The sequence below is a fragment of the Delphinapterus leucas genome, chromosome 9 (genome assembly GCF_059928025.1).
Source record: "Delphinapterus leucas isolate spDelLeu-1000000601 "Yukka" chromosome 9, BTC_Dleu_Yukka2, whole genome shotgun sequence".
Lineage (NCBI taxonomy): Eukaryota > Metazoa > Chordata > Mammalia > Artiodactyla > Monodontidae > Delphinapterus > Delphinapterus leucas.
This window is the reverse complement of record NC_143137.1, coordinates 88,451,767-88,471,806: the sequence shown is the minus strand read 5'-3', so window position 1 is coordinate 88,471,806 and position 20,040 is coordinate 88,451,767. Positions and strand designations below refer to the sequence as shown.

Sequence of the window (20,040 nt, the reverse complement as noted above, 5' to 3'; positions counted from 1 at the left end):
GCTACCTGCTGTGTCCTGCTTCAAAGTCAAATTCTGTTGTGGAGAAGAGGGTCCCATTAGCAGACATTCTGAAACTCTTTGAAGGGGAAATCAGGAAATACTAAAAAACAAGGAAAAAAAATATTACTAAGCACACCTATGTAGCTTTCCCCAAGAGATGAGTTTGTTCACTTCCCGTTTTATATTCTTGGCCCGCGCAACTTTTTTTTTTTTTTAAAGGGCACGCTATTTATTTATTTATTTATTTTTGGCTGTGTTGGGTCTTCGTTTCTGTGTGTGGGCTTTCTCTAGTTGCGGCGAGCGGGGGCCACTCTTCATCGCGGTGCGCGGGCCACTCACTGTCGCAGCCTCTCTTGTTGTGGAGCACAAGCTCCAGACACACAGGCTCAGTAGTTGTGGCTCAGGGGCCTAGTTGCTCCATGGCATGTGGGATCTTCCCAGACCAGGGCTCGAACCCGTGCCCCCTGCATTGGCAGGCAGATTCTCAACCACTGCGCTACCAGGGAAGCCCTCGCGCAACGTTTTTGATGTATCAGGATGAGGCCCAAATAGGCAGTTCTCAGGCTTAATGGTTCTTGATTCAAGAAGGCTCTGGATCAGTTGGTCTGAGCCTCTGACCCTGATCGGCTACACCCTGAGAAGCTGGTCACTGGATCCTGCTTCAGTTACAGAAAATACACATAAACAGCTCCCTGCTTCTGAGTCCAGCATACTTATCCCCATCACTGTATTCTCACTTCTGCTTCCCAGGACAACTTCTGGCTTTGATTTGGTGTCTTGGCTTTAACCAACACTGTTTCAACACAGCTCCCATGCATTAGGAAATAGGACAGTACTAAAGCAAATACGATCTGGTCTCTTTCCTTAAAAGAACTCAGGATACGGTGCGGTGTGAAAATGTTCACAAAGCATCATTCATTACAGTGATGGCAGGGAAAAGGAAAGAGACAAGTGTTAGAGAGAATGAACCTTAGCAGGTACTAGAGTCCAAGTTGGAAGCTGGTTTGGGATGTAGACGCGTTTTTTAACATCCCATCTCAGGGCTATGGCCTCTGGTCAAGCCTTTGCACATCCTGGGGAGTTGAGGGTCTGTCCTCCTTGGTTCCCAGTGCTCAGCCCAGCTCTCTTGAGGACCCCTTTCCCAGCACCAGTTGCTCTGATAAGGACACAGGCTTCTTTGCACATCCCACTGAGGGCCAGCCCATAGGAGGCCCACCCCTGTCCGTCCACAGGCGCTTGTCAGAATTGCTTCCTTGCTCCCATCGTGGAGTCAAGAAGCAGGGGAAGGCCCTGGATCAGAAGAGCTGAGTCCAAGCTCTGGTTCTCACCTCAGGACCTGGGACAAGTCCCTTCCTTGCCTGTAACTTAGGGCTGAGACCACCAGCAGCTCGTCCGCATTATGGTAAGGATTAAATCGGAAGGCACACTGGAAAACGTGAAGGGCTGCGCGGCAACACGTGAGGCTTACGTATTTATAGCCATCTGTTCCAAAGGGCTTTAAGGGCAGAAGGTTTCATTATTTCCCACTAGGGTGAGGGATGATCTCTGGATCAGATCATAAGTGGAGGTTATGCAACCAGAGCCACAGCCCCTGAAGTCTAGAATCAAAGGAAACGTCAGCCGAGCTTTCCAACCCAGTGATTTGCTGTGTTGTGATCGCAGCTGAGCTCCCCGTAGAGGAGAGAGAACGCACAGAAAATAGATGAAAGCTCTCCTTTGGGGCCAATGTAAGATTTTTAAACGATTTTTTAAAGTGTTTACTGTCTGTTTATTATTTAATAACATTTTTCTAATTGTAATGAACATATTTTTAACCAAAAAACTGGGACTGAAAAGTCTAAAAAAGAAAATATTAATCACCTGTAAAATCTCATCATTTTCATGAAGTCTTCTGTTCTTTTCTATGCAAACATACGCCCTCCAAAAAATTGAGATGATGTTCTAACCACAATTATAATATTTTGTTCTTTTTATTTATAGCTTGAGCATTGGCCCATATTCTTGTCTCATTTTATAGACTGGTTGGTTAATGACGATATGGCCTTCTACTGTAAGGGCCTATTTTACTAAGTCTTTCTTGCTGGTTACTTAGGTGCTTCCAACCCATTTTTAAGAGGGAATATTTGGGCAATGCCAAGAAGTGCCCTTCTCCCAGCTACCCCGCCCTCCAAATTGTATAAGCACCTTGACAGCACTCAGAGGTGTGATGTTTAAATCCCAAGCCCCCCACCAACTCTCCAGCTCACTGCCTGGGCCTGCAGCTGGCAGCACGTGGAGCTGTCCTGGCTCTGTGAGCTGAGCCTTTCCTGCAGAGAATCCTCACATATCCACATATCAGAGGCTCAAGCTGGATGTGCTGGAATGGCAGAGTTCAGAGACCCCGGCAAGGCATTTACTATGTGCACCTGAATCGGGATGCCTTTCCACATGTGTTTTAAAACGCTCTAGGAGATAGGTCCCCGGAGCTGGTTGTTGCCCAAACAGTGCAAGGTCTTGGGATATGGAGATGACAGACAGCCCTGCTCTGCCAAAGATGATGGTCAATTGAAGGCACATACAAAGAAGATGTGGGACAGGTGCTCCACGAGGGATAAATATAGGATATTAGGGCAACAGAGAAGGTGGCCTCTTAGACCCATCTGGAACATGAGTCACACATTGGGGCAGTTGAGTCGTGAAGTGGCTCTGGATCCAGGCTGGAGCCAGACTGCTGAATCTGAATCCTGGTTCTACCATTTTATGAGAGCTTGTGCAACAAAGAGGAATAATAATAAGGCATGCCCCATGGGGAGATCACGTAAAGTTCTAGAACAGTGCCTAGCAGAGGTAAGCTGTCCATGTATGTTAACTACTACTGTCCAGTTAGAATGTGAGATCCATGAGGGAAGGGGCTTCATTTTATTCACTGCTCTATCCCTACGCCTAACACATACTAGGTGCTCAATAAATATTTGTTAAATGTTCAATATTGGGGCTTTTTTCTCGCGTATTTCCCATCTGAGACCCCCATTCCCACCTTAAAGGATCTTAAAAAGGCAACAACAACAAAAACGTTGCCAACCTTTATAAAAAGTCTGTTTCAATTTGGTAATGCTGGACTTGGGTATGAAATCGTCCTCCAGTCTCAGCAAGCAAGAAAAAAGCAACAGCAGACAGAAAGGGTAGAAAGCTGTAGGATTAGAACACAGGGAATTTCTTTTAAATTTTTATTAAGAGGCTGATTTCCTGGAATCCCGATTTTTTTTTTCCTTTAGAGCCAGGCTAATTTCCTTTATCCCTGAACCTACGAGCTTCTGTTAATGGGAATAGCAGTTTGGTACTTAGAAAGGAGATAATATCCATAGACTAAAAATATTATGTCATGTGGCCATTTGCCAGCGACTCAGCAAAGCTTTCTGTAAAACCTGGCATTCTCTTCCCTTTTTAAAGGCTTGTTTAATCAAAGCTGCTCCCTTGATATTCGTTCTTGGAAAACAGAAATTAAATAGGATGAAAAGCAACGGCAGCCCCTCTCTGCTCCAATACTGGCTAAGAAAAGTCCTGAGTAATCAGATCAATTCTGTGAACAAATGCTTGTCAGACAAGCTCTCGAGCGTCCCCGCAGGGAATATTCCTTTACCGTCACCCCAGTTTTCTCTCTTTGCAGCCCCTTGGCGGCAATGTTTTGCTCACGGACACAGAGCTTCGGAGTGGAGAACGATGAGCAGGCTTCCTGCCCCATTCATCCTTTATTGTGCCACCGGTGCGGAGAGAAAAAAGGCTGCGAGGGAGCTGGCCCAGTTTCCTGAAATGTCAGGCTCCCTGGGGAGGGCACGCCACCTCCGGGCCGGCACCCCCCCCCCCCCGCCCCCGCCGCTACAGCTGGAGTCACGGGCGAATAATGATCCAACCTGTGCTGATTTGCAGCCCTCGGTTGCTTTCGGGCCTGCAGTGGAATCAAGCTACAAGAATTCAGCCTCCCAGCTCGAAGGAAGAGAGCAGTCAATTTCCAGGGGCCAAGTTTCCAGGGGGAAGCAGGACCTTTATTCCTCCCAAGTTCGGGGAGTGCCAATGACCCTACCAGCCACTGAGAACATGCCCCCAAGCCCACCTAGAGGGCCCAGACAGGCAGCATCTCTCTACTGGGCCAGGGCAAGTTATAAAGATGACACCACAGTCCTATTATTTTTCAGTGTAAGCTGAATGTTTTATATCCTTTCTTTTCCCCCTATTCCACCCCAAAGCAGCTCAGAGGTGGGAGGTGGGGGACGGGAATGGGAGGGAAGGGCGCCTAGGAGGAAAAAAACAGCTACCATAAAAAAACCTACTGCAAGCCCTTAACTCAACTGGGCTCTGCTTGTGTGTGTTATTATCATGAGGGTGAGCTAGGTGGGTTATAGACAAATACTTGTTTTTAAGAAGAGCCACATGTATAAATGCAACATGCTATAGATATGTAAAGGATGCAATCCTTTACTGAGGAAGCTGCAGATCTTCCTGTATTCTGTCAGTCTTTTTCCGTGATCAGCCTGGGTCCTGTTCTTTGATTCAGATGTCACTAATCTTAAGAACAATGATGCCCTTCTATTTGAGGAAGTATCTCTCCCGACGTATGAACCGTCATCAGTGGTGGTGTATTTGGAGTGGGAACTTTCAAATAGCACTGCTTGTTCCCTTCTCAAGCATTCTCACGAGAACCTGGAGTATAAAGCGTTTTGTAAAGACTTCCAGCGGAGACTCCTGAGTTAGGCAGATGCCTGGGGGGCAGTGAATAGTAGGGGTGTGTGTGAGTGGGTGGAAGGGGATGAGCAGAATCCCTTGATTTTCACTGGCATTACCTGGCCCAGGCGAGGGCCTCAGATCCTTCCCTCGCCAGGAAATAGGGGGCTGCTCAGGGGACCTGAAAACTTCCATCCAGTGGGACTGACAGTCATCTGCTGATCACTCTACTCTCAGGAAGATTGCAAGGTGATGCCACTTCTCAGAGCCATGAGCAAGATGGAGGTGGAGAGGGAATTGCTTCCCCTGCTGCCCTCCTGGTAGCCCAGCTGGTAGCAAGGTTATTGCTCTTTTAATTTCATCCTTTGTCTGCCCTGGTGGAGACAAAGCACATTTCACTTTATGCAAAAGTCCTTCCCTAATGGAAAGGCCAAGCGAAAGCCCCTTAATGGAAGAATTGCTGCACTAGATCACTTTGCCTCCAGCTGCGAAACTGATTAACGTCCTTCGAGTCTCCAAGGAAGCTCTGCTGCAGTCACGGTGGCCATTTCCAAGCATGAGGGGCGGGGAGTGTGGGAGTTGGGTGGGAGGGAGTGGGCCCCAGAGAGCCTCCTTCAGGAGGTGGAGAAAGGGCAGGCAGAAATGCCAGTAAATCTAATTATTCACACAGGGACCGTCCTGCGCGTCTCTGTGTCCTGATGCTTTGCCTCTGAGCCTCCTCCATCTGCACCCATCACAGCACAGAAGGTGTACCGGCAGGGGAGCGAATGCTGGGCCCCAGCCACACCGTCCAGCACAGAGGCCACCAGCGACGGGCACCTGTGACCGCAGAGCATCTGCACTGTGGCTGGTCCAAAAGGAGATGAGCTTTAAGTGTAAAATACACGAGTCTGAAGAGATACTATGAAAAAAAGGATGTATAATATCTCACGAGTCATTTTTATGTTGATTGTATGTTGAAATGATAATAGTTTGGATATATGGAGTTCAACTGTATTAAAATGAATTTCATCTGTTTCGTTTTACCTTCTTGATGGGGCTACTAGAACATTTAAAGGCACAGCACTAATTTCTGGCTCACAGTCTAGCTCTATTGGGCAGTGCGGGTCCAAACAATGTACAACCACATGCTTTAGAACTTTCTTTAAAAGGGAGGGAGCAAATACCAGTGGTTTCTGTATTAGCCCCAATTTTGCACAATCTGTGACAAACACAGTTTCACTTTATTAAGCTGGATGAGGGTGGAGGATTTGTTGTAAAAGAGTTGCAGGTTCCAGAAGTGTCCTAGAGCTAATATTTAATTTATCCTTCCTCCTCTAGTCGCTGCCATGAGCAAGGTGACTCCTGGAACCCACCAGGTAAGATGACAGGCACAAACCAAGCCCAGGTGGCTTCCTGCACATGCTTTGGTATTTTATTAAAGTCTGTGCTTGTTTACTCAGGTCAGTGGTTCTCCAAGGGCAGAATACATCAGAATCACCTGGGAAGTTTGTGGTCCAATTCAGCATTCCGATGCAGAGTCTAGGAATCTGCGTTTTTGAAGCATCCTAGGTATGTTCTCATGCAGGGTCTTGAACACCCAGTGAGAAGCACTCATAAACCAGTGTTCCCAGCCTTTCTGACCAGAACAGTCACCCAAGGTATCTGGCAAATCTGTAGATTCCTGGCCCCATCTCAGACCCACAGAATCCAAAACTCCGAGGGAGAGACCTGGGGAGTGTGGGAAACAGTGTCTTAAAGCCGTAAAATAAGTCAGAGAAAGACACGTAATGGATGATATCACTTAGTGTGGAATCTAAAAAATACAACAAACTAGTGAATATAACAAAAAAGAAGCAGACTCACAGATATAGAGAAGAAACTAGTGGTTACCAGTGGGCAGAGGGAAGAGGGGGCGATTTAGGGGTAGGGAGTTAAGAGGTACAAACTATTAGGTATTAAATAAGCTACAAGGAGATATTGTACAACACGGGGAATGTAGCTGACATTTTATAATAACTCTAAATAGAATATAACCTTTAAAAATGGTGATTCACTATATTGGACACCTGTAACCTATAATATTGTACATCAACTATACTTCGATTAAAAAAAGAAAAGCAGCGGTTCTCAACCCTGGCAGCACAAGAGATCACTGGGTGGGGTGCTTTAAAAACCTGATGCCTGGGCCACACCCCAGGTCAATCACATCAGACTCTTAGGGTGTGGGACCCAGATCTCTGTGCTTTTGCAAGTTCCTCTGGTGGTTTCAATTTACAGCCAAGGTTGAGAAGCACAGGTTTGGTCAATAGCAAATTAACCCATCTCCTTTCTCCTTGTAGGGAGCAAAATATATCATTTAGTACCACCAAGCGGGCAGAATAAAATGTCTATGTACAAAGGCCGTGGCATGTTACTTCCTGAACTGTTATTACCTTTTGCTAGTCTGAGAAAGGTTCCTTCTAGGTTATGTTCACTGCTCCTGAGGGCTGGCTGTTGACTTTCTGTGCAGCTGTCAGTTCCAGCACAGGTGTTAAATACTTCATTAACGATTTCTGCTGCAGTGCCCCCTCTCCAAACAATCCTAAACTCACTGCAGAAGCCACAGTTGCAGCCACCCGGCTCCAGGTTCCAAGGGTCTGCAGCTGCTCTCCGATATCTTTGGATGGCATTACATTTTCTTTTAAGGGAGCAACACCTACTGTATTTGCTCCCCACCTGGGATGCTTCCCTTCATCTGAAAGAGTAACAACCTGACTTAGGAGGTATTTTTGAAAGGGCCATGACCTTGTTCCTTCTGCCTAATTTTCGAAATATATATTGAAATGGAGATTTAAAAATAAATATTTTTCTTCACAGCCAAGATTCCTTCCACTCTGCCCCCACTGCATCTTGTACAAACTTTATAGTAATGATCTTATTGAATTATCATTATTTGGTGTACGCATGAATGTCTCCCATCCAGACTGTAAACTTCTTGAGGTACAAAGATGTGTCTTATTCGTTTTTGTATCCAAAGCATCTAATAGAAAGCCTGGCACATAGTGGATTCTTGGTAAATGTTGAAATGAACTAAATGTATAAGTGTGGTACTATGCTTTGGGTTGCTGACTTAATGTCCATCCAGAATCCCTTTTCCCCTGGTCACCACCAAGCAACAGTGGCCATAAGACACAGTTCTGGCCATTGAGAAGTAAGCAGAAGACCCCTGGGTAGGGTTTCCAGGAGGGTCTTGGTTTCCCCACCAAAAAAGGGACAAACTAGGTTGGCCTGCCTCCTTTATCCTGTACCCCATCCTGCTTTCTTTTTCTCTTCTTCTTCCTGCCTGGAACTTAGAGGTAAAGCCTGGAGGTACAGCAGCCATCTTGTAATCATGAGGTTAACAAAGGGAGAACAAAGCCAACATACAATGGATGAAATAGCAGAAAGATAGGAAGAGCCAAGGTTGCTGAGGGTAGCAGCTGTGCCAGCCCTGGACTGCTTGCGTGCCTGCCTCTGGTCTTCTTGTTATGGAAGGAAAACAAATCTCATATCCACCACTGTGGTTAAGTTTTCTGTTACTTTCAGACAAACACATTTGTAAGTTATAGAACAAGTGTGTTATTAATAAGTATGCATTTAAAGCACCTAGTATTGCTCTTAGCAGGTAGTAGGGACCCACTAAGTGTTTGCATATTAATCACTTATTCATGCAGATAGAATCTTGGATGAACGAATGGGTTGATTGGTTGTTTTTTTTGACAGAAGGATTGTCTTCCAATGATAACAAATTATTCCCTAACTTAAGATATGTTCAATAATCTTAAAACAGCTTTGTTGCAAACCCTGTAGAACCATATTCTATTGGTTCTGGAGTTCATTCCCAAAGCTCCCTCCTGTTAGAGAAAGTAGTCCAGTTGAAGCTGCAAATCACGCAGCAAATGCAGAGACAGCCTCCTGGCGTTGCCAATTCCCCAGGTGTCATATTTCAAGAATTCTCTTCTCTGTACGGTGGGTTTGCTGGAGTTTTGTCTGCTCCAAGATTAGACAGGTGGCATTAGCTTTGGTGTTTTCCCCTCCAGCCTGGGCTGCCCAGCTGCGTTGGGTACACAAACTGGGAGCTGTGCACCCACTCATCGGTGGGCAGAGCTGGGAGCTGAGGCATCCTTGCCCAGGGATAAGCTAAGAGGCTTCTTGACCTGAGTGTTAGTGGTTACAAGAGCTCCACTGGCAGCCCCCTTAAGGAAACTGATTAAAAAGGTGGGGATCAGCAGTCTCAGACTGAACCACGAGGCAATGCTGCAGGACTCAGTCTCCTGCTTTTCTCTGTGGAAATCCTCCTTTTCTTCGGAACTCCTGGGACTGTCTTCTAATTTTCTTTTAAAACTAGGCTCCAAGCAGCTTGTCTTCATCTCTTGAAAAGGAAGTGTTAATGCCTGCCTTTGAGGTATACATTTTATGCTTATTTTTAGAATAATATAGCTGGTTTTTTATCACCTTAGAATTAAACAACTATTGAACAATTTTGATACACCAGGCCCTGGACTAAGTGGCTTTATGTGTGTTACCTAATACTAACCATCCCCCTACTATGGTAGCTGCTACACTATTCTTCTTCCATCTTATAGATGGAGAAATTGAAGCTCAGAGAGATTAAGAACTTGTCCAGGATCACACAGAGCCATGGATCCAATGTGGGGTGTTTGTCCCCAGAAGCCCCTCACCCATTCCAGCCTCCCCGGAGCTCTGTGCCTGGCAGTGGACAGCAGATTCCTCCCACTGCCCCCACCCAGCCCACCCCGCTGAGACGCCAGGCTCCTGTGTCAAAGACCACACAGAAAAGCCCCTCTGCAGTTTAGCAAGGAGACTTACACCGAGGGGTATGTTTTGCCTTGTGTCTTCTGGATCGAAGGCCTCCACCTGGTAAATGAATCCAGGCTTTGCTCCTTCCACTATGTAGAGGTCTAGACCTATACCGGCATGCAAAGGGGAAAAAAGAAACATTTTATTAAATAAAACAAACGAGGAATTCCCAAACCAGGACAGCCATATCGAGCCAAGCACTGGGGGAAAGAAGAAAGCAGTGATTAAGGCCATGAGTAAGACCACTGACCAGCTTGCATGGGTGGATCCATTTATGGGAATTAAGAAAGAGCTAGGATTGACCAAGCCGGTGTCAAGTCTTTATGTATCTCCCGGGTTGAGAGGTAACTAGGGTACTGTTGTTTGTGGGGGAGGGGAGTGATAAGGACAGAGAGGTGGAAAGTAACCCAGTGGGAACCTCCAGTGTGAGTTCCAGATCCACTTTCACGTGCAAATTCCTCCTAAACCGAGCCTAGGTCACCCCTCAAGTGCACTTAGCATCTCAGCAGAAATGAGTCCCTGAAATGAGAGGCCTTATAGTGGAACAGAGAGAATATGGAAAAAAGGAGAGGGAGGGCTACAAAGGTTCAGGAAAGGGACCACACATGGATTCCGTCTACTTCAGAGTTCTCGGCCGGCAGGGTGAAGAGGGAGCAGACAGGGTCACTAGCACCACCAGGCTTGCCCGAGGGGCCGCCATGCTCTGTCCTGGAATCTCTTTCTGAGAAGCTTTCTGAGAGATGACTGAGAACGTTAACATTAACTCACTCTTTTGGAGACACTATGCTGAGGACTTATGTTTCCTCCTTTCGTCTTCACAACAGCCCTGTAAAGTTGGTATTGTAGTTATCTCCACTTTACAAACAAGGGCACAGGCTCAGAGAAGTTGTGAGGTTGTCTCAGCTGCTAAGTAATAGAATCACAATTCAAACCCAGGCCATCTTACATCCAAGCTCCAGCTTATATTTGCTTTGATCACTGCTCAGGCTTTCATTCAAAAAAATATTGATTGAGTTCTCACTATGTACCAAACACGGATCTACATATTGGTAGTACAGCCATTCACAAAACACAAAACCCTGCTGTCATGAAGCCTGCATTCTAGTGGGGAGATATAGAAAATAAAATAAATGAATGAAATACATGAATGTTACTGAGCAATGTTACGGAGACGAATCAGGGATAAGGCATGTGGTGAGTTGGGTTACCATGTTAAATAGAGTGCTTCTGGAAGGTTCACTGACATTGGAGTCAAGATTCTTAAAGAAAGGAGGAGACAGAGATGCAGGGGAAGGGGCAGAGGAAATGGTGGATGCAAAGATGCCGGGGTAGGGCGTGCCTGGGATATTCACAGACGGGTGAGGAGGCCGGGACTGCGGCAGCAGAGGAGTGAAGGGGAGATGTGTTGGAGAGGAGATGGGGTTTGGAAGGGGCTCATTGGATCTGATAGGACCTTAGGGAGACTCTGGTTCTCCTTGTGAGAGAGATGGGAAGTTCTTGCAGGGTTTTAAGCAGAGGAGTGCCTTGATTTAACCGATGTTTAAGAATATCCCTCTGGTTGTCGTAAGAAGAATCAACTAGAGGGGGCAAGGGCAGAGCAGGAGACCGATTAGGTGGCCACTGCCGTGATCCCGGTGAGCCATGCTGGGGTTGCTGGGCAGAGGTTGGATTCTGCATAAACTTAGAAGCTGGCAGGATTTCCTAATGGGTTTGATGTTGGGTGTGAAAGACAGAGGGGAATCAAGGGTAACTGCGAGGTTTTGGCCCATGAAACTGGAAAGATGGAGTTGCCAGTAACTAAAATGGGAAAGATGAGAGAAGCAGATTTGGGCTGGGATGGTGGGGAGGGAGACGGGAGTCAAGAGTGGTTTGGGGGCACATTAAGTCTGAGATGTCAGATTCTAACACCAGTTCCAGTGTGTGTCTAGGGGGGTTCCCACACGACCAAGCAATTCTCCAACACCAGCTGCGTGTCCTACAACTCAACTCGATTCTGACACTGTCTACCCAGAGATAGCGTCAGATTCCACAGCTGCAGGGCTCCATCATACAAGACAGCCCCTGCCCCTTCAGATGCCAATCACACGTCCAGGTGGTCACCTGTGCTTCTGACCAACCGGCTCTAGATGGGAGGTTCCCACAACCCCCTCCTCGGGTTCCAATAATTTGCTAGAGGGGTTTGCTGTCTAGTGAACACAGGGAAACATTTTACTTACTAGATTATTGGGCTATTATAAAAGGGTATAAGTCAGGATCAGCCAGATGGAAGAGATGCATAGGGCACAGTATGGGAAAGGGGCAGAGAGTTCCCATGCCCTCTCCAGGCACCCACTCTCCCCAGGTTCCACGTGTTCACCAACCCGGAAGCTCTCTGAGCCCTGTTCTTTTGGGCTTTTATGGAAGCTTCATTGCGTAGGCACGACTGATTAAATCATTGGCCATTAGTGACTGAACCCAATTTAACTCAATCTCCAGCCCCTCCCCCCTCTCCACTGTCCAACCTTCTAATCATATGGTTGGTTTCTCTAGTGGGCAACACCCATCCTTAGGTGGGGTCCAAAAGTCACCTCATTAATGTAAGAAAAGACACCTTTATCACTCTTATCACTTAGGACATTCCAACGATTTTAGGATCTGTGCCAGGAGGGGACAAAGACAAAATATATGTTCCTTATTATAAATCACAATATCATGGATGTCCATTAGACATCCAAATGGAGATGTTGGGTAGGACAGTTTTTATCTGAGTCAGGAGTTCAAGGGTGAAGCTGGTGTAGCAGCTTCTTTGTTAATTTGGAACACTACCCTTACATGTGTGTAAAGTGACTGCATTTCTAGCTTGCCTTGTCCAGAGGACATTAATACGCTAGGTTGATGTTTAGCCATCTTATTTGACTTTTTACTATTAATATGATGTACTAAAGTAGATTCCTTTGAAAAAATAACAAGGTAGTATGTACTGATATAAAATGTGACATTGATAGGTTAATAAAGATGATTGAATCCAAAAAATAGAAAACAAACAAAAATAACAGTGGACTTGGGAGTTGTCAGTGTATGGATGGCCTTCAAAGCCATGAGCCAGGGAGAGATCACGCAGGATGTTACCCTATGCTCCGGTCCCCTCTATTGTCCCTACCCTGTAGCAGACCCCAAATACACAGTCCCCTCGAGGGGTCAGCATCCATGTGGAGAATGCACCAGTCAGTCAATGGCCGGTATCCAGTGCTAAGCCTGTAAACGGGCTCAGCCCAGTTTCCTCCATCATGATCCACTTGAGGTCCTTGAGCCCCAGGTTCCTCCCCAGGAGAGGCCCAAGAGAAGCCATGGATGGAAAGGGCTTTGTAAATTATTGGGTGTTACTATTGGGAGTCCTGGGCTGGTGGACGTTTCACTTATTCCCCACTCATTAAGCAGTTGCCTTTTCCAGGGAAACAGCTGCTTGTTTATTTACTTTTCTATTTCACTCTGTCACCCAGCGTCCTGCCTGATGCCACCGTCTGGGCTGCATCGCACACCCCAGTGTGTCTTACCTGTTGCCAAGTTGCCTTGAAACTCAGGCGGCTCATTCACATCTGTTACCTGGACAGTCAGGACCTGCAGGTCAGTGACACCCACGTCATCCTTCACACAAATCTGCAAATCAAATATGTGTGGTCCTGTTTCAAAATCTAGTTGTTCCTTCCCGGTGGTGACAACCTAAAAGCAAATGCACAATTCTTAGTAACAATGTGAAAGAAGATCTGTTTTGTATGCACACATTTTGCAAAGGGATATTACTAGGAAGGAGGCAACCAGCACCCTGGAAACCATCTTTCACTCACTGTCAGGGGAACTGGTGGTTTTGCCTGTGTCTTTCCGAAACAAACCCCGTGACACTTCACTAAAGGGACTCCTCTGTGGGCTACTGCTCTTCATAGGAAAGACAAATATTCAGGAGACATCCTAGTTCCATCTACTGGAGATGGAAAGCCCGAAAAATTTAAAACCTGTCACTACTTGGGGTAGGCTCCTAGGCAAGTCCCTTAGCTACCCTGAATACAGTTTGATTTTCTTGTCTTTAAGAATAAGATGCTGCACTTCCCTGGGATTGCTGTTAAGTTACGTCTTGACTCATCATTCCCCTCTAAGTTTCCCAAGGCCACATCTAAGAATAAACAAGAGAAGGATACATCTGCAGAAATAAGAAATGATATTTACTTACACCAACAGGCTCTTTGGGTTTTTGGTACATTTCCACACATTCTTCCACTGTCAGAAATGTGTCCTGTGCAAGACAAGTGTTTTGGAGTGGAGATGTGGAAGGGGCACCAAGCACCAGGGCCAGAGACATATCACCGGAATCTAGACTGTTGCCAGCAGGAACCCCTGTGGTCCATGGTAGAAGGGCCCTGCTGAGGTTAACTGGAGGCCAGTCTGTGACCTCGCACATCTATATGCACATCCCTGCCACCAGCTTAGCCTGTGGAGCTCCCAGAAGGCCCAGAGCCCTTTGAGATATCAAGGACTAAATTTCATAAATATCTTAATTTATGCTCATAGAAGAACCTTTTGGTTATTAATACAACTGGGGCCAGGCAGGGAGGCATTCAGTATCCTCTACTGAGAAAAGCACTTAGCTCCTATCCAGTTTCCACCACTGGACTTCTTTGTGACCTTGGGAAAGTTACCTGACCTTTCCCTGATTTTGTTTCCACATGACTATCGTTAGGTAAATAATTCTCGCCCTAGTTAAACAACTGAAGTATAATACAAGGTATTATAACAAAGAGCTAGACCACGGTACTATGGAAAATCATGGGGAAAAAAGTTCATTGTGAGATGTGTTTAGTCGAGGAGGACTTCATGGAGGAGGTGGTGGGCATTGTGTTTGACTTTGTACGATCTGGATTGATTATGAGAGGAGAGGATGGCCACAGATGTGAATGAGCACATGCAGTGGAGGGGGCACGTATGAAGAAGGGTTGAGAGGGGAAAACATAGTAATCTTGTCACCACCAATGAACAGGGTCAGCCTGGGCTCCACACAAGTGGAGATGACCTGTCTCTCTGCTTGGCACGTGGGAGGTGAGAGGCAGCATAACATAGGAGTCAAGAGTGTAGACTCTGGCGCCAGACTGACCGGCTTCAAAGCTCAGCCTTCCCATTACTTAACCTTTCCGTGCCTCAATTTTACCATCTGTAAAGTGGGGATACTAATGGCATCTGCTTTCTGCAGTTGCTGGGAGGACTCCATGAGCTAATCCATGGAATACTTTGATCCCTGTCTGGTGCTGAGCGAGCACCCAGCAAATGCTGAGTTTTATTATCATTAGATGTCGAAAACTGTTCAGTGAATGTGTATCCACCAGAGCTACCCCTGTCACAACGGTCCTCTGTGCTTCCTGATTTACACCCTAGCTTCCAGCTACCTAAGCCTGGAGTCCTCTCCTGAACTCCATGCTTGAAGATCCTTCACCCCAATGTTACCTATTGACAGCCTTTCTCCTTGGGGCCTGGCTCTAACACCCTAGAGGAAGAAAATAGAACAGTCAAAAAAAGGTCTAGGGCTTCCCTGGTGGCACAGTGGTTGAGAGTACGCCTGCCGATGCAGGGGACATGGATTAGTGCCCCGGTCCGGGAAGATCCCACATGCCGCGGAGCGGCTGGGCCCGTGAGCCATGGCCGCTGAGCCTGCGCGTTGGGAGCCTTTGCTCCGCAAGGGGGAGAAGCCACAACAGCGAGAGGCCTGCGTACCGCCAAAAAAAAAAGGTCTAAAGTGTTATATCTTGGAACCAAAGGAATTAGGTTGCTGCCAACACATGGAAAAGTTGCTTTTGCTGTTGTCTTTACCAGCATTAATTAAATGTTCATGTGCAAGGCTCTGGCCAAGACATTTTGTGGAGTATTTTATTTAATCATCGCAATAACCATAGGTTGGAAAAACTTCCCCCTTTCACACATCAGGAGACCAGAGCAGGGAGGAGAAGGAACTCCAAAGGTCACAGCTGGGCGTGGTGGAGTCTCTCTGATGGTGGGCAATCTGGCTGCAGAGTTTTGCTAAAAGACGATAAGTTTAGTTTTAGGTGTGTTAAGTTTGAGGTTGTTCTGGACAAGGCTGACCAAATTTACAAGGTCCACAGAGCTCACGACAGCAGATGAGGACAGAGCGGTGTCAAGCTCAGAGATGGGCCAATGGCAGCGGGGCAAGCGCGGCCGCCACGCAGCCTCAGAGAGCGCCTGCCCTTACAGCTCTCGTGGATGTCCGTTAGTCCCGCCTCCCTGACTCCTCAGAGCTCTCCTTCTTGGTGCTGCTCCAGAGGTGAGCCACATGCGCTGCTGGATGAGGCTTGGATATCCCTCTTGGGAGGCAAGAGTGAGGCAGCGCGGCTTGGGGGCGATGAGCAAGTGTTCTTGGGGCCAGCCTGCCTGACCTGAAATCTCAAGTCTGCCACCAGTTAGCTGTGTGAACTTGGGCGAGTTGCTCAACCTCTCTATGCCTCAGTTTCCCCACCTTTAACATGTAAGTAATAATAGCGTACCACTTCATAGCATTGTTGTGAGGATTAAATGAATGCGTTCACAAAATGTTTAGGGGAGCTCCTGGCATACGGTAAATGCGCCATAAATGTGACTTGTCGTCATCAGCATCACCATCAGCATTACTAATCCACCTAACCCCCCACCCCGAAGTCTCAGCAGCTCTGTCCAAAAGTAGGGCAGCCTGCCTCTGGCATGATTGGAGGTCACCCTCAGAAAGCCCTGCATGACTGAGTCCCAAGGCCAACAGTGACCAGACCTCTGGGCCAGAGACCTCAGAACCTTATGGCTAGGTCACCCTGCCGAGGGTCAAGGAGGAGCCAGGTTCTGCCACAGAGATGGCATTGTTGTGTTCTGTAGGAACAGCCCTTGTGAGCAGTTTGGGTTGGAGAATAGCGACTTCTTGCAGGGGATGGTTGATAATACTGGGTAGTTTCTGGAGAGCAGCAACAAATTCTTGAGAACAGCTTCAGGACGTGTGAACCTGTGGCCCATCCTAATACCGACACGGGGTCCTGGGCAGCTGTTGGCTCTGGTGCCAGGAGGGCACCAGGACTGGGACTGGACACTGAACACGTGACCTAGATCAGTGGAGAGGCTCAGAAATTCTCCATTTCTAGAGGTCAGGAACAGGATGGAACTCCTCCTTGACTGACAGCCCTGCTTGAATCACACATGGAATGTGGGAAGGGCAGGTATGATAGCGGAGGATTTGGGGGCTCATGCAAGCAGGAGTAGATGTGCAGGGCAGTGTAGGGGACAGAGCCTGACACTGGGAACGGGAAGACCTGAGTCAAGTTCTTATTTCATCCTTTCTGGCTCTGTGATCTCAGACAAATCAGCAGTTAACCTTGCTGTCTCTTTGTGATGTTATTTCTAGAATAGGGATTTGCAATTTTAATAGTGATAATATCAGTGTTAGTAGTAACAATTAAGAGACCAGGATGTGGACGTGCTTTTTATTTTTTAAACAGCCCTCATTTTTTAAATTAATGTTTATGTATGTGTGTATGTATGTATGTATGTATGTGTGTATTTGGCTGTGTCAGGTCTTAGTTGTGGCATGCGAGATCTTTCACTGTAGCATGCGGGCTCTTCATTGCAGCGCATGGTCTTCTCTCTAGTTGTGGTGTGCGGGCTCCAGAGCATGCAGGCTCAGTAGCTGCAGCACGTGGGCTCTCTAGTTGTGGCACAGGCTCTAGAGCGCACAGGCTCTAGAGCGCACAGGCTCAGTAGTTTTGACGCGTGGGTTTAGTTGCCCTGTGACATGTGGGATATTAGTTCCCCGACCAGGGATCAAACCCAAGTCCCCTGCGTTGGAAGGTGGCTTCTTAACCACTGGACCACAAGGGAAGCCACTGAATGTGCTTTAGAACATCTGAAAATCTGAAATATCTTGGTCATCCTCATCATTAAAGGCTACAGACTATGAGAGGCTGAGAATGAGGGCTCTCAAGTGGAAATAACCCAAATATCTGTCAACTGATGAACAAATAGACAAAATGTAGTATATCCATTCAGTGGAATATTATTCAGCCATTAAAAGGACTGAAGTACTGATCCATGCTACAACATGTGTGACCTTTGAAATTTTATGCTTAAGTGAAAAGAAGCCAGTCATTAAAAACCAAATACAATATGATTCCATTCATATGAAGGGGTTCAGAATAGGCAAATCCATTAAGACAGAAAGTAGTTTAGTGGTTCCCAGGGCCTGGGAGGATAGGAGACAGGGGAGCGACTGCTAATGGACTTGGGGTTTTGTTTTTGGGTGATGAAAACATTCTACAATTAGATCGTGGTGATAGTGTGTGAATAGAGTAAAAACCACTGACTTGTGTACTTTAGACGGGTGAATTATATGCTATGTGTATTATGTCTCAATAGAGCTGTTTAAAAAAATAGTGAGAGCTCTAAAACCAGACTACCTGCCTTCCAGTTTCAGCACAGCAGTAGCTGTACAACCCAGGGCAAGTTATCTCACCTCTCTGTTAAATTTTGCATCATTTCCCCCACCTGTACAAAGGGGATAATCATACAAATAACATCATTGGCTTGTTGTGAATATTACAAGAGTAAACACATGTCAAGCACTTTCCACAGTGTCCGGTGTATACTACGTGCTCTGTAAGTGTAAGCAACTGGCAAGGCTTAGAGGCACAGATAAGCAACAGCTGTTAAAGATGAACCGGAAGTCAAGGGAGCAGGTAGATAGGCAGAAACAGTATGTGGGCCCTGGGAATGTACCCTGGATGGTGAGGTGAAGTCTTCCTGAATGTGTGCTCCTTGCATACCAGAGGGCCCACCCCTGGGGTGCAGAGAATACCAGATGCTGGGCTCTTGCCTTCAAGTCCTGGGCTCCACAGGTCTGCTCTGGGGCCCAGATATGCACACTTTCTGAAAGCTCCCCTAGTGGCTCTAACCATCAGCTGGGTTTAAGAACACCTTATGTATCTCAGAGAGGCAACCGAGCCTAGACCAAGCAGGCCCGCTGGGTCCCACCAGAAACCCAGAGCAACGGCAGGTGGGAGCAGGGGCAAAGCTGATGATGACTGTGGGAGGTCCCTACGCCCATTGAGGAATGAGGTAGGCCTGGGGGATAATGCAGTACAAGCGGGTCCAGACACCTAGGCCCTAAAGACATCCTTAGAAGGCCTTTGAGGTTACCAGTAGACATGCAATCAGCAGGTTTGTCCTGCCTAAGGAGAAGTGAAAACTTTGGAAAAGACCCAAATGACAAACGAGAAAACAGAGCAGCAGTGGCGTGGCTCTTGAATGTGAATGATTGGGTCTGAATTGTCCAAGAGGAAACATTCGCATAGTATGGCTGGACATCCAGACTTATATTTTTGTTAAGGGTGCATTCTTTCCATATGAAATGTCTCCTCATAAATTTCCTTCTGAAAAATTACAGAATCATAGAAAAGAAGAATCACCAGGTACAAATTCATCAGGGCCTCGTTTTTAAGGAGATCATCACACAAACTGTGCCACCCAAAGAATTCAGTTACTGTCAGCACCTCTAACACCTGTTATCGTGTGAGGGTGGTTGGCAATAAGAAACAAACCTTTTGTTTGTAACAAATTGAACATATTGTTCATTTGGACTGAATTAAATGGAGAAAAAGTCCAAAGCTATAGGGGCATCTAGCACAGAGGGCTGTAGAATGCCCCAAACAGAATGCCCGGATCTTACAAGAGGGGAGATTAAACCAGGGAAAGAGGAGGAAATGATCCAGAATCCCATCCACCCCATCTTCAGGACCCCTCTTTGTGAGCAGCTCCTATTGGGAGTAAGATGGTGCTTACCTCAAAGTCAGTGTCTGACAGCCAGTTCACCCTGAAGGCCTCAGTGAGGGGACTTGAGTTGATTAGGGGAAACCCTGGGATCACAGGTGACAGTGATGCTGATAATGTCACAGAAAACTTGTGCACTGAAGTCTCAGGTGGAGAATTCTCTGCCACGTTGCTTGTAGCAGGTAAGTGGATTAGGTGTAGTGCATGTCCCACTGCGGATTTAAAAAGGATGCAAAATGACATGAGCACAAAGCCTTGTGCTGGAAACAAGGACTTAGCAGCTTGGTCTGTGGCTTCAACTCGTAGCTCAGGGCAACACTGGAATCCAGTCACGCCCCAAGAATGAAGACTCTTGCCAAGAGCTGGAAACAGGAATGCGAGATCATCTCAAAGCCAAGAAAACAACCACCAGCAAACAACCATGAAATCTGCTTCTGTCATTCTGGAAATAACGCTGCTGTCTTTCTTTTGTCTCTCTGCTTCCTTTCTGGTTTCTCCCAGCCTTTGTGAAGAGCCAGGGAGAGGGAAATGTGATGCCTTAGAAGACAGACACCCCTTGGAGGACCCAGTCTGGCCATGGCATCCTCTGTCTTACAAGGGCCAGGGAGTCTCTAAGAATTTATTTTCCTTCTCCGTGTCAGTGTTTGATTCAGAGGCCATTGAGAATGGAGTGTGCATGAGAACTCCAAAATCATGCCAGCTCTC

General features: G+C 46.8%; 1 protein-coding gene across 1 annotated transcript in view; it reads right to left on the bottom strand.

Moving 5' to 3' along the window:
- Positions 1-19,794, bottom strand: part of CDHR3 (cadherin related family member 3) — a 60,491-nt gene extending 40,697 nt beyond the window's left edge. Inside the window, exons 1-4 of the mRNA XM_030761503.2 lie at positions 19,348-19,794; positions 13,053-13,218; positions 9,529-9,626; positions 6-100 (exon numbers count right to left, since the gene is read on the bottom strand). Of these exons, the coding sequence (XP_030617363.2) occupies positions 6-100; positions 9,529-9,626; positions 13,053-13,218; positions 19,348-19,578 (590 nt within the window). The 5' untranslated portion in view covers positions 19,579-19,794. The remainder of the gene's footprint in view (positions 1-5; positions 101-9,528; positions 9,627-13,052; positions 13,219-19,347) is intronic.
- Between the last annotated feature and the right edge of the window lie 246 nt (positions 19,795-20,040).